This window comes from Tachypleus tridentatus, chromosome 4, assembly GCF_004210375.1.
Source record: "Tachypleus tridentatus isolate NWPU-2018 chromosome 4, ASM421037v1, whole genome shotgun sequence".
Taxonomy (NCBI): Eukaryota; Metazoa; Arthropoda; class Merostomata; order Xiphosura; family Limulidae; genus Tachypleus; species Tachypleus tridentatus.
In genome coordinates this window covers 61,954,187-61,973,796 of record NC_134828.1, presented here as the reverse complement: position 1 = coordinate 61,973,796, position 19,610 = coordinate 61,954,187, and the positions used below count along the sequence as shown (strand labels likewise).

Below are 19,610 nucleotides of genomic sequence, written 5' to 3'. Positions count from 1 at the left end.
CACCTGGAATGGCACCACTTGCCACCTAGTGAGATTCAATACAGTGGGGAAGAAAATATCTTGTTGAAAAAGAAATAGACAGATGATAGAGATATGTGACAAATGTATGATAAGTGGTCCAAATGCTGGTCTGGATAATCTCCTTCAAAGAACGATGACGAATAGCAGCCAAAGACAGTGAAGTAAATATGATGTGAAGAGACATGAAAAAGGTAACGAGAATCAGAAGACAAGGAGGAACAGGTGATATGTACAAGTTGCATAACCCAGCCAATCAGAGTAATAAGAGAAAAGTCACGTAAAGTTGAAGGATTCCAGTGTATAAACAATTCAAAATGGAAACAAGGAGGGAGCCATGCAAGCTGCATAACTCCTCAGCACCCTTACTGGACACAGAAGACAGTCAGGATCAGTATGGGAATACATATATAGAAACTGAATTAAAAAAACATTGCATTCACAAGCAGAAGCAGTTTTAAGGAAAAAAGTGCACTCAAGATAAAGGAAAACATACAATTTATGGTAAAGGGTATGAGAGATCTTGAGTGCAAACACATCTGACCATCAGCATCCACAGGCCCATAGGAGAAGTAAAAAGATCTTTAAGGATAGGTAATGTATAAAACAGGAAACCAACAGTTTGAATGGAGAAACAAAAAGGGCAAGGAGGATAAAATTAATATCCAGTACGTGCGTGGTCGAGGCAAATGACAAAAACAAAAGAATCAAAATGAACAATGGTGGAAATAGGAAGAACTAAAGGTACAGGTAGAAAATCAGAAAGGTGAAGAAGTGATGAAACCCCAAAGGAGAGACCAACAACAAAAAATATGCTATTTACATTAGTATGCTAACAGAGTATACAGAGTGGGAAAGAAATGACATTATCTGTGTGGAAAACTCACAACCTCTAACAAGGAACATGACAAAAGCCATAAAAAGCAGGATTGTGGAGACAGATAGCAATGTATTATCAACTAAGATTCACAAAGAAGGGAAGGGGAAAGGGAAGAAGTAAAAGTGATGACAACTAAAGAGGCATAAGTAGAGAGAACTGAAGATGAGCTGCTCAATGTAGCCACCAGTTGGATCCAACACTGTAGCTTGGATAACAAATAGAACTCTGGAAAGAAGATGGATACTGAAGGTATAGGTATGAATATCAAAACTCAAGGATAAGGAACAAGAAACTAAAAAAAAAAAAAAAAAAAGGATATGGGGAATACTGAGCTGAAAGCCTAGCCATTTGAAAACCTGAGGGTTGAGGGACCACTCCATAGGAAGAATTTTGTTAAGATGGGTGTATGCCAGTAAACAAATGTGATGGTAATGGGCCAAGAACAGAAGGTCAACGAATGAAAACACAGGAAGCTTGCTGCATGATACAAGAAACAACTACGGAGTTGTATGGATGGATAATTACTAATTTGCCCCTCAAAATCAACAGGAAATGAGCCACTGTGTGTAAAAGTGTTTGAAATACCAGAAGATTGATATAATCAGTGATGACAAGAAAACCCACTTGTAAAGAAAAATATATGTAAAAACGGCTGGTTTGTGTTGAATAAATGTTTTATGTAAAAGAACGAACAACATTTCGAACTTCTTCGGTCATCGTCAGGTTCACAAAAAAAAAAGAGGTAACTGACCGATAGCTGACATGTTTGAAGGGGGTTGTGTGACTGAGTGTAGGAATGTAGAGGGCATGCTTAGATGTATGAATATATATTCAATATAGGTATAAAGGTGTTCCTTTGTATTGGTTTATTTTGGACTGGAGTTGTTGTACAAGTAAGGCTTCTTTAACTTTGCATTTGTTTATGTTTGTTTATTTAGTATTTGGGTGTTTTCTATGGTAATGTTGTGTTTATCTGATTTGCAGTGTTCGGAAACTTGTGAAAGTGACTTTTTGTGTTTTGAGTCTCGTTTCCATTTTTCTACTTGTTTCTTCAATATAGAAGTCGTGGCAGTTATCACATTGTGTTGTGTTTGTCAGTGTAGTGTTTACATAGTATAGACCTTAGTTTTATGCCTGGTTTTTGAATAAATTTGATATTAACTGGAATGTCATTTTGTTACTAGTTTTTGCCAAATGTTAGTTATTATCCTGCTGATGTCAGCAATATATGGTATGCAGCAGTGTATGGTTTCGTGATTTTTTTATTTCGTGGGATATATTTACTTTTGTTAGTTGATTTTACTTTTTGTCTAGGTGTGTGCATACAATATTTTCTAAGGTTTGTGGAAAAACTTAGTGATGTTGATGAAGTATTGTTTTATTTTGTCCAATTCATCGTTAATTTTATCTGGCGAGCATAGTTTTATGGCTGTATTTATTTGGTTTCTTGGTATGTTAAGTTTTTGTTTTGTTTCACATGCTAAGTCCCAAGGAATGTACAGTCCAGTATGGGTGATTTTTCAGTGGATTTCTGTTTGAAATTGTGTAACAAATGACATTTGATTGCTTTCCTCCTGTTCACATGTGAAGTTAATGTTGGGATGTATAGAGTTAATGTGATTGAAAAAATTAAGCGTGTGTTCTGTAGATGTGAATCCCATAATCGTGTCATCTAGATATCTGTACCAGTATAGTGGTGGATCTAATGCTGTGTTAATTGCTTGTGTTTCAACTTGTGTCATAAAAATATTGGCTGGAACTGGTGATACTGGGTTGCCCATGCTAAGGCCATTTGTTTGTATATAGTTGTGGTTGTTGAACATGAAGTTTGTTTTCACTGTGGGGAATTCTGTGAGGGTTGCTTATTGGTTGCTGGGAATGTCTATAGATGGGTTAGGGTCTCAGATATAGAGTTCTAAGGCTATCTTGCAGGCTTCAGCGGTTGGGACTTCTGTAAAGAGGGATGTGACATCGAAACTGGCCATTAGGGCTTTATGATTAAGTTTCAGGTTAGACTTGAAATTAAAAATCTTTGATGAATGAGCTGGCTGATGTTACATATTTGGAGAATGCCCATGCTATGTATTTACCAAGACTGTAATTAAACAATTCATATATGGACATTATTGGTCGTAATGGACAATCTGGTTTATGAGGTTTGGGGATGTCGTATATTTGTGGTGTGCGTGAGTCGGTCTTGCGTAGGTAGGAATAGTGTTTTTAAAATTGTGTTGGCTTTTTCATTTTTAGTAGTATTTTGTTTAGTTGCATTTCGTGTGTCTTTGTTTAAATTTGTTAGTGTCTGATAGGATGTTCTTCATTTTTTGGATGTATTCATTCGTGTTCATTATAACCATAGCATTTCCTTTATCTGCTTTTAGAATTTTTATGCTTTTGTCTTGTTTTAGGTTTTTAATGGAATTAATGTCTCTTTTTGTAAGATTGTTTTTTTAGTTTTGTGTTTTGTGAAATTATGTTGACAGTTTTGTGAGAAAATTCTTTGAAAAAATCATTTAAGATGTTTTTAGGTGTTTCTGGAAAATATTAATTTTTAATTTTTTCTGGGAAGTTTGGCTGTTGGATGTCAATAAAATTGTTGAAGTTGTCTTCCTTTTTTGGTTCTTTTCAGTTGTTTTTGTTTTCTGTGAAAGTATCACAAGTCTCCTGGCTAGGTCTTTTAAACATGTTTTTATTTCTAAGGTTGGAATGTACCTCAGTGGTATTGCAAAGTTTAGTCCTTTGTTAAGTAGATGAATCTCGTCCATGTTTAATTGTCGGTCGGATCTGTTAATTATGAGGTTAGTCAATAGTTTGTTGCGTTGATGTCTTTTCTGTTGTTTGCATCTTAGTTTCTCTAGTTTTTTGTTGTGGCAGATCTTTTTGTTCCTGTTGTTCCTAGTGTTGATTTGGTTGATGTTTCGTTGTGTAAGTCTGTAAATATCTGGTTTAATGCAGCATGCCACTTGATGGTCTGTTTATTTTTTGTTTCTGTAAGTCATGTAGTTTTTTGTATTTTGTGTTCAACATGGCTTTAAAGTAGTTTTTTCTGTAAATGTTGGATAATGTTTGTGCATTGATTAAAATTTTTTGATAGTTTTACTTTTACAAAATTAGGGTTAGTTGTTCCTTTCTACATTGTTGAATGAAATAGATGTCATTTCTTCTACTGATAATTCTTTGTTTTAAGTTTCTTAGTTTCTTTACGATCGTATAAGCATGTACTGTCGATAGTGGTGTAAGGTACATTATTTCAGACATAATCATTACATAGATAAGTACAAATACATAAAGAAAACACAAAAAGACTTGCACTTTTTGTACAATTGCCGTGATGAAATAATAATCAGTGATGATGAGAAAACCTACTTGTAGAGAAAAATATATGTAAAAACAGCTGGTTTGGGTTGAGAAAATTTTTTATGTAGAAGAACAAAAATGTTTTGACCTTCATTGGTCATCCTCAGGTTCACAAAGAAAGAGGTAACTGACCAATAGCAGACCACATGTTTGAAGGGGGTTGTGTAACTGAGTGTAGGAATGTAGAGGGCATGCTTAGATGTTTGATTATATTTATTAATATAGGTATAAAGAAGATTGATATTAAAAGTCCACTTGACCAATGACTAATGATCCAAGATTTCTTGGGCATCACAACACAAACCCTAGCCCAATAAGCAAGCATTTGTAAAAAGATGCATCTCTGGTTGTGGAGGAGATAGAGATACAACAGTAACTGCATTGTCCCTGGTAAAATCAGTTTGGAAGGATAGATGAAGGGAAACCAGGTTATCCAGGGGATTCCTAGCGAGGTTCCACTTATTTTGAAATACCCAATGAAGAGACTTCATGCTAGTCCAACTAAGTGGAATAACGGGTGCCAAGTAAACCCAAATCCCAAAAAAAGAAAATATCTTGCCAAAGTAGAATAGGTGAGGAATGAGCCTTTCAAGCAAGAAGCTCCACAGAATGTAGTTGGCTCAGCCCAACTGAGATGAGAAATGAAGAATATCTAAACAAGCAAGTATACAATATACCAATATTATAATTATGAATAACTACCAGTTGATTTTCCTTCTATTAATATATTTCAGATGTAAGCCCTTAAATATAGGTTGTAATTATTTCTGCTTTATCTTTTGATTATTGATAAAGAAAATTTCACAACAGAATAATGTAAAAGGGAGAGGTTTGCCTTCACAAAGGTCCACACTTTTATCATCCTACTAAATGCATTACATCACACAATTTAAGACAATAATAATATATATTTATAAATACTTTAGTTATTGATATATTTTGTAAGTCATTGAAAATTTTTGATTTCAGTCATTTTTCTTGTGAGTGAGAACACCTCTATCACAATGAATTTGAATTCAATATTTCATTATGTTTAATGCAAATCCTTTGACTCTTTCCCTGAAAACATATTTTATGGAACACTTTCTATTTTCAATATATGAAGAAAAACATTTTCTATGCAACTAGTAAAAACAGAATTAAATAACTTTAAAAAATGTTTAGAAATTGTTCAGAAGAAAATTAAAGTTGCTTACAAAAAATCTTCTTAGTATTCACAAATAACTACATATACTTGTTGCTCTTTATGATCGTAGACCTATTTTTCTACTAGAATCAGTCATTATCTTCTCTGTCAAAACAGGTGAAAGATTATCAAGCACACAAAAGAAAATTGACTGGCCTTATAACCACCAAAAATTGAAATTTTAATTACTTTTTTTTATTTCTAAAATGACTTCAAATTGTAACATGAAACTACATTCATTTATCCTAAGTAGCTTTAAACTTGCAACAGTATAAAAATATTTAATTTTTTTTTATCACCCTTTGAGCTTTCAAACCACTATTCTCACTATTGTAAGTCGTAAATGACTTAGGGAATGAAAAGCTCATTCATGCTATTGAATTATATTACCTATAAACTTGCTCACATGAATGTTTCACGAAACATTTTTATTACTATCTGCTTTACCTTATCTAACCTTAACTAACCTAAATAGATCCATATTTATAATTTAAATACTTTTATAATAATAAATACAGAATAAACATAAAAAACAAGAAATAAAGAAGTCACCTAAATCTTTTTTCTTACTGTCATTTGTTGATGACACGTAACCATACTTTTTAAACTAATGTTTAATTCAATAATGCACCAAAGAAGATAGAATAATAACATTCAAAATACAGACAATTTCCCTTAACTCTTACAATTTTTCTGGCTTCCTAACTATGCAATAAAATTATAACAAAATAATTCAAACTGTTATTTTATCCATGGGAACAAAGCTTGTACTGGCAATTAAATTTGCAATTCTTCATTCAGCAAACAATTACACAATGCATCATTTGATAGATGAAAAACTTGGTTTTCTATTAGTTATAGGTAATATAGAATTAAAACATAAGAGAGAACTGTTAATAAATCCTGAAAAAAATAATGTGACAGGTGGATGTGTCAAGAAAGATCTATTAGATGGCTCTGTAAATAAAATTGAAGGCTATCAAAACTATAGTGTGTCTAAAAAATGGCAATTTTACAGTGAGTAATTTATATTGAATTTTGTACTTATTGGATGGGAGTTGGATAAAATAGAGAAGATGCTTAAAGAAATTGTGTCACATGTCACACAAGGGGAAAATCTAGATTTTTAAATATTACTTTATAAAATTAAGAATTTGAAACTTGCAAACAATTAAAATATGAATAATTAGCTATGATTTTATGCTATAATAACTGGTACAACACATTCAAAATTTTATTAACATGTATTTTATTTAAGTCACGCCATGCAAAGAAAAGGATGTCCGTGGCAATAGGGTTAATTACCACTAGTTATTTTGATAAAAGAAAGACATCATTCCCTGCAAAAATGTATACAGTGGATTTAGGTTTAATTAAAATGATAGGACTGTAAGATATCTGGATGGATGATTACATAGGTAATCAATGGGCATGCCTATAAGATGTTTGAATCGATGATTAAAAAACTCACCAATATGTCTTCTTGTTTGTTCGACCACAGGATTCCTGTTAACATTGGACAAGAGTCCCAAGCAGAAACGTTCTGAGCTTGAAGGATCGGTAAATCCATCTACAGTCAAAGATGGCTGAGAGGCATGAAAGGTTTCTCCAACACGTGTATTGAGCTCATAGTATGAAATAGAGCACCAGAAAGCTGGTTCAGTATATGTGACTGGCTGAACATCTAAAACAGAATCAGTTATAAATGGTCTATCTGCACAGCACAAGTAAAACTGAAATTTGTTAAATCAAAATATCAGATTTTTTCAAAGCATTTATCAGAAAAATTCTTAACAGATAACTTATTGGGAGATTGATGGGATTTAATAAAATTTAAACATATTCAAAGTATAATTTAAATATGTTGTATTGATAAATTTTATTATTGCAGTCCATTAAACAGTTTAGTTCTCACCACCAAAACATAAACACGCTTGATTGGAAGCTCATATATATTTATAATTTAGTGACTTAAATTAACACCTTCGGCTTAAAGAATTTTCAGATTCTTTATTAAAGACTTACCATGCGAATTAGAAAATAAACATTTTTTTTTTTATACATAGCCAAAATACAGAAGTTCATCTAAAATAATAAAAACATTTTGCCAATTTAAAATGATGTATTGATGGCAATGCCAAAGAAAATGCAAACAAGCATATATGGATGATACAGCTGAATAAAACTCACCTCAACATAGCTCTGAATTCTAATACTTGATGTTACACTACAAAATGCATGAATGCAAGATGGTTACTAGGTCAGTGAATTTGACTAACCTCAAAAAAGAGTTTGTAATAATCAAAACCTGTTTTGATTCAATTTCATTTTCCTTGTACACAAGTCCTAGGCTCTTAGTTACACTCTGACATGACCATGATATTATGATAAACTGAAAACTAGCAGTCAAGAATATATAACTCCCAACAGGAGTAATATTAAAGTCAAGTATGCATTGACAGCCTAACTTTAAATTTTAACATTGAAAGACATGTAGGGATGACCTTTGTTAGTTGTATTATCCCTATCTTCTTGTTTGCGTTCTTCTTGGCTCTGCCATACCTACATCATTTTGAATTTACAAAATGTTTTATTACTCATTTTGTGACATTTTTTACCTTGACTAAATGTTAGTGTTTTCTATGAATATGTGAAATAAAATTTAATATTATAGTTTTCTTTTATTCTTTCACTTCATATGTAATATAGGAGTTTGGCTCCATAAATACTTCAGTTGTAAAGTGTACAAAGCACTGAGTGTTCTACATGTTCAAGTAATATACTAAAGCTCATCTATCATTGGTGGGTAATTCCCATTTCATCTTCTACTTGCATGTTTTAAATAAACACCAGATTTCTATATTTAAAAAAAAAAAAAAAAAATTCAAGATGCAATGATATCATTTACACTAGAATTATTTAATAACTACTAATTATTTTGATTAAACAAAGACAACGTGTCCTGCTAAAATGCAGAGTGGTTTTAGTTACATTTTATCTGTTATTTTCACTGCTGTATCTCTGTACATATACCTAACTAATATTACTGAAGTTGCAATGATGAGTCACACATACACTCATGTTATCATATCCAATAACATAAAACTGGCCTTTGCCTGTCATTGCTGCATTGTAATACTCATATTTTATGAACTAGTCACACTTCATTTATAATATGTTACATGTATATCCATTATTACTATTCACAAACAAGTACTTAAAATTATTTTTCTTAAAACATGGAACAGTAAATAAAGTATGGCATACTATTATCTTTTCTAGTTGCCAACTCTGTATTCATTTGCTGTTTGCCGTAGGTTGCTAAGCCTTATCAAATTTCACACATGGAAGATAATGAAACAAAATTTTTTTAAGGTTTTATATATATTTTGAAATAACCAAAAATCACAAATTAGTACATTAATAACAGAATTCCACTATAATTTATCAAGCTTTAGTAAATAAGGTGGAGTTGGGTATTAAAAAAATTATGAAATTTCAAGCTCACTAATTTCTTACCTTTTGGAATCTAGCAAGAAAAAAAAGTTTCCCATGCAAATACTTTGCAAAAGCTGAGAAAACTAACAGGGAGACACACTTTGAGCTTTTGATTGGTTATACACACGTCAATGGGTAAAGTAGGTGTATGTAAGCATGTATTTTTAGAAATTGAGAAAGTGGGTGGAGCTACCTTGGTTGACTCAATAAATATATTAGTATTACAGAAAACAGAAAAGATAGGAGTTTCATATTTCACATTCTAACTTGTCAATATTGGTAACTTGAGTATCTAATTTGTAAAAACTACAGACTTTGTACAAGGATATCACAAACATCTGATTTGAACCAATACTCCCATTCAACATAACACATGACATCGCCCCCCCAAAAAAAAAATATTTAGAATTCCTTTTATATTTACTTTTAAATTAAGAAATTAACTACAACATAATACTAAAATCTAATTATAATCTCCAGTTTGATACTAAACTTATTGACATATACTCATGGAATAGTAGTTCAATAAGATTTTGAATGAGAATCAACAAATGCAATGACATGGCCTTTGACCCATATCAGTTTAGTAAATCTCTGTCATTTGTTGATTTTTTTTTTAACATGCATACTTGTATCATGCTTATTTAGTACCTTGGCCATCCTTAAATATACTCTACCAACTCAATGAGAAAATGTTGTCATGTAATATTTGAAATTCTTTCACTTATTTGAATAACCAGCCAAACAAAATTAATGTCTTACCATAAATTGTTCAGCAGAAAAAAAGTATTTGAAGTTTAGTTAATATAATGATAAATAAATAAATAATGATTACCATCCACTCTGCAAGTGATGGAGACATGTTTCTAAGAGCCATTAGTTAAACCAAAAGAAACAATGTTGTAGCTTGTCATATCCATTGCCAGCAAAGCATTTCATCCATTACCAGGGCTCATAAGGCTGAGTGGGGTATGACAGATATAATAGTACACAGAGTTATACATATCAATTTTCATGAACTATTACAGTGCAAACCAGATTATGCAACTGAATTGTAATTAATAGTTTCATTTAAATCAATTCACAAATCAGATTTTCAGGTAAGAATTAATAACACAACTATTTTACTTAACACAGTTTCTTTGCTTTTATTGTATGTATTTTTTTTAAGTCAGTATACTATTAACTGTACTGTCATTCACAAGAGCTGACAAACCAGCCAGCTCATCATCTTGCTCTAAAGTAAGTCATGTAACTAGTGCAAACAGAAGAAATCTACATCAGTAAAACAAAGCTTGTTAAAGAAAAATATAATACACTCTTTTTACACAACTTTAACCTGTATTGCTTTTTAAATGCTGTAAGAATGAATAGCTCTCTCACCAAAAAATTGACTTAGTAACCACTTTTGTACTCTTACATTTTCCATACTAAAACTTTTAATATATTTTGTGTATCTTCACAAACTTTGGTAGACCTGTTGTAAGCATTAGGTCTTTTCTAAACAAACAAATCAGATTTTTCAATGAAGTATTTTTACTAATAACTGCCCATGAGTACATAGATTACTTCAACATACTATTTCAAGTGCTGAGTAATTTGTACATTAAGATTGAAAATACTTATTTGCATAATCTCCAAAACCTCCTAAATGAGCTTCGTATGTTTTCTTTTTCAATAAAACTTTGTATTTTAACTGTTATTTCTCTATCAGTGTTATTTCTCTACAATGTTGGACAATTTAGGTGATTTCATAACCACAAAATCTAAACTATTTTTAGAATGATTTCAGATTATAATATAAATACTACATTTCTTTATTCTATTCATTCATTCTATTGCCCTTTCAGCCCTGTTTAATAACTATTTACACTGTAAGTTGTAAATCACTTGGCAATCATGTAGCACCCATTACTCAATTGAATTACATTATGCACAAGCTACTTAAGAGAATATCTCATGAAAAAACTATTATGATATTATTTATGTGAACTAATAGTTAAATGAAGTTCAGTGATATATTTATAATCAGTAGAAAATCAAGGTGGACATGGCAAGAGGGGTTTCATTGTCTATTTCACAGTTCTGAAACCAGATAGCATTGAAGGCTATGAAAATTATGCTTTGTCTGAGAAATGATAATGTTACAATAAGTAATTTACATTAAATTTTGTACTTTTTGGAGAACTGTTAAACAAGGGATGCCAAGAGAGAAAATGTTACAATTCTCACAATACAGAAACTTCAAGACTTTTTTTGAATACTGCATTATAAATGTAAAGAGTTAAAACTTGTATATCAAATAGATAGACTATCCACTACAGTTTTAAGCTATAAAAAGAAGGTAGTGTAATAAATTTTGAATTAAAAAATTTTATAAAAATATTTCCCTTCCCAGAGTGAATAAAAAGTCATAGATGATGTATAATTAAACTTCAAGCATTTCTGAAATAAAGTCACTGTGAATAATCAACATGGTAAAAAATATTTATGAACTTATTCCTAACTTACCAAGTGGAGGACTTGGTGATGACAGGATGCTTGAATCTACAAAAAATACAATACTCATAAAAATGCACAAGTAAAAAACTGATTCACAAACAAAAATTAATCAACTTAAAATGTCAAAATGGGATTAAGAAAATTACTGGAGCACTACAAAATAGGTTATTTAAACTCACAAAGGTATTCAATAAAACTATGTTATTTCAATTTGCTCTCTGCTATTTGAAGTGTGTTTTAATATATTTGTTTATTAATAAGTAAATATACACTAGTTGCATTATGTGCATGTGCACACACACATGCATCTATGTTTCAATAAAATGAAATAAGATTCTCAATATGTTTTCAATATCTATAAAAATTTTTAGAAATTTTATTTGAAAGTAATCATAATAAATCTACTTATTTGATCAGCTACAAGACTAAAGCCCATTGCCATTAAGAATACATATAAGCATTTGTTTACCATATCTTAAATCTGTTGCTTCTTCATGTTTAGAAACTCAAGTGGGAGAAGGAAAATGTGAAATAAATTGATGCATGTTTTGTACTTCAAACACATTCAAAACTTTGAGTCACATAGTTATTAACATCAGAAGAACAAATCCACATGGAGACACTATCAGTATTCAAAAGTACTTAAGTTCTTTGCTATTATGAGTCACATATCTAGAAACATAGTGATTATAAAAGTTAATAGAATTTACAAAAACAATTACCTGACTTTTCCAGGAGCTCCACCTAAATTTCTAAAATTGCACCACACAAGACTAAACTTATATTTTCCAGGCATTTTCATTTATCAAATGTGAAATCAGTGGAAATTTCAACAGTCTTGGGTCTCTCAAATATTCACAATAACCAGGATAAAATATAAACAAACTTGATTACAATAACTAAACATTTTCATTGTTAAATTTCTTTAATTAAGCCAATTATTTTATGGTTATTTTTTTTACTAAAGCTGAAAATTCAGGATCATGACTTAACTGTACAGCAACATTTAAATCACAAATACATGGGTAGAAGCAAATCACTTTACTGGTGCTAAACCTATCCAAGCAATCATAAATAAACCTTTCCTTCTGGCTTTGCCAGCATATGAAACTCTCACTTCAAGTACACTTGTACAATAAGTTACTGCAGAGTTATGTTTTAAAATGATTCAAATACAAAAAAGCCAACCAAGCATCATGATTTTTTTATTTGCAAGATTTGTATGCACTGGTTCCATTATGACAAAAAAAAAGGGGAAGGGGAATTTCTGCACCCAATTCAGAACAATCATAAAAAAACAGACAACAGAGCCTACTAAGAAATTCTAAACACCCATAACTGAAAACAAATAAAGATACCTAATAATATGATAATCATTCACATCTACCTTATCCAGTTCCAACAAAGTCCTTCTCCCATTAGAGGGCTCAGAAGACTGTTATACGACACACATATTAGTGGTTCAGGTACTATGTACATCATTAATTTTCATACACAACTTTTATATGAATGACATTAAGCATTAATATGTAATTATCATATTTTTTTAATTAAGTTTTTTAATTGATTTAATTTTACTGTCGTTCATGAGAACTTACAAACCAGCAAGTTGGTCTTCTTGTTTCCAGAACAGGTCTAGCAGTTACAACATAAGCAAAAAACAATGGCTATTCTCTTCATCCAGTTCAAGGGAAACTCGGTTTTAAAATCTGTCCAAATTTTTCATTTTATTCTTTTTGTTTCAAAACCTTTGACATAACTTAACTTTTATCAGCAACATCATGATGTACAAAATAGAAGTGTTAAAAAACTGATGCAATGTTGTAAAGCTACTTTCTTGTGTGTGCATCACAACTCAGAATTCAAAATAACTGTTTTACATTATTTCTGTAGATTTTTGACATGCAACACTGTGACAAATAGTATAGCAAATTCTAAAAGCCTGTAATATGCATTTTATATAATAATAAAGCATCTTTGACACAGTAATGCTAATATAAATCTTCATATTCACTTAATATCAGGCCACCTAAAAATATATAACACAAATGGTAGTTATATTCAACCGTAATTCTCAATTATTCTCTTTTAGCTTTACTGAAACCTTGTAAGCTCAACACAATACCAGATAATCTAATGGCCACTTTAACACAACAATTGAGCTGCATTGATTTTGCATTGTATTTGTTGTTGATTTCAGTGCCTCAAGGTAAATGGAATAATATCAATAGTTATCAAAAAAAAACTGCTTACATATCTAACTAAAAACATCAAAAAATACAAAGTATCTTACGATTCAAGTTTCATAACGCATTTATTATATATATTTAAAAATGGCTGGTGTGGGTAGATAAGGCACTACAAGAGGACCGAATAACATTTCAACCTTATTCAGTCATTGCCAGGTTCACAAAGAAAGAAAGGGTTACTGACCAGTAGCTGACCACATGTTTGAAGGCGGTTTTGTAATTGAGTGCAGGAATGTAGAGGGTGTGTTTAGATGTTGGATATAATTATTAATATAGGTATAAAGGAATTTCTTTGTATTGGTTTATTTTGGGCTTTAGTTGTTGTATAAGTAAGGCTACTTGAATTTTGCATTTGTTTATGTTTGTTTGTTTATTTAGTATTTGGGTGTTTTCTATGGTTATGTTGTGTTTATTTGATTTGCACTGTTCAAAATCATCTGAAGGTGACTTTTTATGTTCTGTGAATCTGGTTTCCATTTTTCTACTTGTCATTATTATTTCATCACGGCAATTGTACAAAAAGTGCAGGTCTTTGTGTTTTCTTTATGTATTTGTACTTATCTATGTAACCATTATATCTGAACTAACATACAGTACACCACTATTAACAGTACACGCTCATACGATCGTAGAGAAACTAAGAAACTTAAACCAAAAACTTATCAACAGAAGAAATGATATCTATTTCATTCAACAATGTAGAGAGGAACAACTAACCTCTAACACTGTAAAGGTAAAACTATCAAAAAATTTTAATCAATGCACAAACATTATCCAACATTTACAGAAAAAACTACTTAAAGCCATGTTGAACACAAAATACAAAGAACTACATGACTTACAGAAACAAAAAAATAAATAGACCATCAAGTGGCATGCTGCATTAAACCAGATATTTACAGACTTACACAAAGAAACATCAACCAAATCAACACTAGGAACAACAGGAACAAAAAGATCTGCCACAACAAAAAACTAGAGAAACTAAGATGCAAACAACAGAAAAGACACCAACGCAACAAACTATTGACTAACCTCATAATTAACAGATCCGACCGACAATTAAACACAGGCGAGATACATCTACTTAACAAAGGACTCAATTTCACAGTAGCACCTAGGTACATCCCAATCTTAGAAATTAAAACATGTTTAGAAGACCTAGCCAGGAGACTTGATACTATCCACAGAAAACAAAAACAACCAACAGAAAGAAGACAAATCAGACAATTTTATTGACATCCAACAGCCAAACTTCCCAGAAAAAATTAAAAATTAATATTTTCTAGAAACACCTAAAAACATCTTAAATGATTTTTTCAAAAAATTTTCTCACAAAACTGTCAACATAATTTCACGAAACACAAAACTAAAAAACAATCTCACAAAAAGAGACATTAATTCCATTAAAAACCTAAAACAAGACAAAAGCATAAAAATTCTAAAAGCAGATAAAGGAAATGCTATGGTTATAATGAACACGAATGAATAAATCCAAAAAATGAAGAACATCCTATCAGACACAAATTTAAACCAATACACACAAATCTAACAAAGACACACAAAACATAACTAAACAATACTACTAAAAATGAAAAAATCCAACACAATTTCAAAAACACTTCATTCATACCTACGCAAGACCGACTCACCCACACCACAAATATACGGCATCCCCAAACCTCATAAACCAGATTGTCCATTACGACCAATAATGTCCACATATGAATCGTTTAATTACAATCTTGGCAAATACATAGCATCGGCATTCTCCAAATATGTAACATCAGCCAGCTCATTCATCAAAGATTCTTTAATTTCAAATCTAACCTTAATCAACTTAAACAAAGTTTTGATGTCACATCCCTCTTTACAGAAGTCCCAACCGCTGAAGCCTGTAAGATATCCTTAGAACTCTATATCCAAGACCTTAACCCATCTATAGACATTCCCAGCAACCAATAAGCAACCCTCACAGAATTCTCTACAGTGAAAACAAACTTCATGTTCAACAACCACAACTATATACAAACAAATGGCCTTAGCATGGGCAACCCAGTATCACCAGTTCCAGCCAATATTTTTATGACACAAGTTGAAACACAAGCAATTAACACAGCATTAGATCCACCACTATACTGGTACAGATATCTAGACGACACAATTATGGGATTCACATCTACAGAACACGCTTAATTTTTTCAATCACATTAACTCTATACATCCCAACATTAACTTCACATGTGAACAGGAGGAAAGCAATCAAATATCATTTGTTACACAATTTAAAACAGAAATCCACCAAAAAATCACCCATACTGGACTATACATTCCTTGGGAGTCAGCACATGAAACAAAACAAAAACGCAACATGCTAAGAAATCAAACAAACACAGCCATAAAATTATGCTCACCAGATAAAATCAATGACGAATTAGACAAAAAACAATACTTCATCAACATCAACAAGTTTCTTCCACAAACCATAGAAAATATCATATGCACACACAGCAAAATCAACTAACAAAAGTAAATATATCCCACGAATTAAAAAACCACAAAACCATATACTGCTGCATACCATATATTCCTGACATCAGCAGAAAAATAACCAACGTTTGGCAAAAACTCGTAACAAAATATGATATTCCAGTTAATACCAAATTTATTCAAAAACCAGGCACAAAACTAAAGTCTATACGATGTAAAAACTACACTGACAAACAACACAACACCAACATTCTTTACAAAATACAATGTGATAACTGCCACAAATTCTATATTGGAGAAACTAGTAGAAAAATGGAAACCAGATTCACAGAACACAAAAAGTCACCTTCACACATTTTTGAACACTGCAAATCAAATAAACACAACAAAACCACAGAAAACACCCAAATACTAAATAAAGAAACAAATAAACAAATGCAAAACTAAAGAAGCCTTACTTATACAATGACTCAAGCCCAACATAAACCAATACAAAGATACACCTTTATACTTATATTAATAAATATATCCAACATCTAAGCATGCCCTTTACATTCCTACACTCAATTACACAGCCACCTTCAAACATGTGGTCAGCTACTGGTCAGTAACCCTTTCTTTCTTGGTGAATCTGGCAATGATCAAAGAAAGTTGAAACATTGTTCACTCCTCTATTAGTGCTTTCTCTCCCCATACCAGCTGTTTTCAAAGATATAATTTTCTCTAGAAGTGGGTTTTCTCGTCATCACGGATCACAATGCATTTAATTTAGAGGATACAGAAAAAACTAAAGCACAAAATCAACACAATAAATATGTCACAAAATTATGTAACTGTCAGGGAAATAAAAGTACACAACATGAAATGATAGAAAAAGAAGTTACCTAATCTTCATTTCTACCCTATCATTTGATATCTGATGAAATTTTTTTATTGTAACCATATCAGTCTTTAACATAATAGAAATATATAATAAAAATCAGCATGATAACAATTTTTTAAACAAAATGTAACTTTGCAATTCCCAACAAAACCCTCAATTTGAAATTCCCTAAACCTCTGATAAATGTTCAAGCAAAAATTGATTGGAATAGTTTTAAGCCTTTTAATAATTTTATTCTTGTCCCTTTAGGTAATCTATCTTTCATACATCTTAAACATACATTAGACTTAATTTAATTTTTATTTTGACTTAAATACATATACACATCAACAACAAGTAGTGAAATAATCTAAAATGTAATGAGTTTGCATCAGTTATTTAAATATTCCAAACAAGACTATCTGTACATAAACTGACTGACATTTAGTATGACCACAACTTAATATCAAGATGGATCAACCTTTGTAGCAATAATATCTTTTACTCAACACAGCAGAAGTATTTCAAGCTCAAATGTTGAAAAAATGGACTGAAATTCAATCATTATGGCTAGAAAAAACAATTACAGAATTCAGATTCATTCTAAAGATGCTCAGTTGGAGTTTAATCTGGTAACTGTGATGGTGTTAAGAATAAACAACTGAAGTCACTATTCTCCAAACCAACAAGAAACAATAGATTACAAACTTGGAAAAACCCTTTTCCATCACAACAGACTGCATCCTTATAAGGTGGATAGGACTAGCAAGAGTTAAAGTAAACCCAGAAAATTTTTCACCCTTTGAGCAGGAAGAAACATATCTCAACCACAAATCATTAATGTCTGATCAAAGCAAGATACCTACACAGATCAGAACGTTTTTCCTCCATTGTCTGACAAAGTGTCAGACACAAAGTAACTGGTGTTACATTATACATGCACTATATGATATGGACAATGACTATCACATATTTTAATATTAATATGTATGATTATTCTACTGTAACAGTCAAGAAATGCATGTGATAAAATTGTTCTCTCATAATGCTCATAAATCCTGTATATAACATCATCAAAAAGAACTGTAAAACACAACAGTAAATTAGAGGAACCTGGATGGGTGCAAAGCTTAAAAGCCCAAAAATTCTTCTGTCTCTGAAGCAGCATCACTAAAATGTACACTTTCAATATGTTATGTGAATCATTGTTAACCACAACTTGAAGACTAATCAGCTACATCAGAGCACCTGATATTCACATTTTCATCAGCTCTGTCACCTGTGCTACTTCTGCCTATATTAACACAAGCTAATTGCAATTATCCTTATGGTAGTATTTTTTTTCTTAGTACTGTTTCTAGCTTTTATCTTTTCTTTTGACTGGATGTTTCTATCTCTCCATAACTTAATTACTGGAGTCATATCACAGGAATCAAATGGAGGACCTGCGATTCTTAGTAAATGGGTTAACTTTTGCTCACTCTAATTTTGAAAACATTTTTTCTAGTTTTGTAATTCAGACGAGAACAGAAAAAATAGCAACTTTAAATAATGTTCAGATGTTCTTCCATTTTGTTGCTACATAAGAGAACTAAAAAGAAATATCCAAGTTTAGGAGGTTGTAGGTAAACAGGACATGCCATTAGTCAATAACTTTAAAACAGGTGCATCTGATGCCAGCATTACACAAGATGGCTTAAAAATGTTCAAAATAATTCACTTATTTAAAAATCACTAAATTTCTTCATTTAATATGGGGAAAATGCAGGCTCTTCCTTTGACTTCCTATGCCAAGGAGAACTGAGCTTTAGCTACCAGTGATTGAGTTTTTATACAAGAGCAATTTTCTGTAACAAATTTACAAAGTCATCCAAATAGAAAGATATGTAAAAGGATATAGACTCGATTATTCTTTTTTAATTTGATTCCATTAATTCCAGATTTTTGTCAAACTGAACAGAGTTTAATTGAACACTACTGTATGTGTGCAATCCATTTTGCTGAACAAATACTTTACATAACTTCCCTCTATTAAATGTTGAGATTACATTTTAAAGCACTAATAGAGCTCACAATATCTATTCCTTCTTCCTAAAAAAAAAATGTTGATAATTCTCCAACAGGACATAATACATCAATGAAAGCTAGATGTGCAACAACATGTCCAGTTTTTCAAATACTTTCATTGTTATTTCTAAGGGGCAAGGTTTTGTAAATGCATTGGGTAAATGCAAAATTTATGCATCACTAATTTCAAGACAGTCAATTTGAATGAAATCCACTATGCACCACATGCTCTTTTTTCACAAAGTCAAATGAACTCTTTACATACTGAATTCTTAGTTCATGCAGTTTCTCAGAAGAAAACTACAATACAAATATTACAGTCTCATAAGCATATTGTCCACTTGCTTAAAGTATGGTGGCAAAGAGCATCCTTCATATACAGGTCTAATATATGAGCCACACATTGAAAAATTAACCATAGTGATTTCTTTTGAAGTAAGGCCTTCAGTAGCTTCATCCCAACTATTCACTAAGCTTCCATCTGTACCAAATCCAAGAAGC

General features: G+C 31.4%; 1 protein-coding gene across 5 annotated transcripts in view; it reads right to left on the bottom strand.

Moving 5' to 3' along the window:
- Positions 1 to 19,610, bottom strand: part of LOC143249260 (mothers against decapentaplegic homolog 3-like) — a 64,613-nt gene that overhangs the window by 8,617 nt on the left and 36,386 nt on the right. For all 5 annotated transcript variants that reach the window (XM_076498787.1, XM_076498783.1, XM_076498786.1 and 2 more), the window contains 2 exons: positions 11,451 to 11,486; positions 6,913 to 7,125 (listed from right to left, as the gene is read on the bottom strand). In XM_076498787.1, coding sequence (XP_076354902.1) covers positions 6,913 to 7,125; positions 11,451 to 11,486 — 249 coding nt within the window. The remainder of the gene's footprint in view (positions 1 to 6,912; positions 7,126 to 11,450; positions 11,487 to 19,610) is intronic.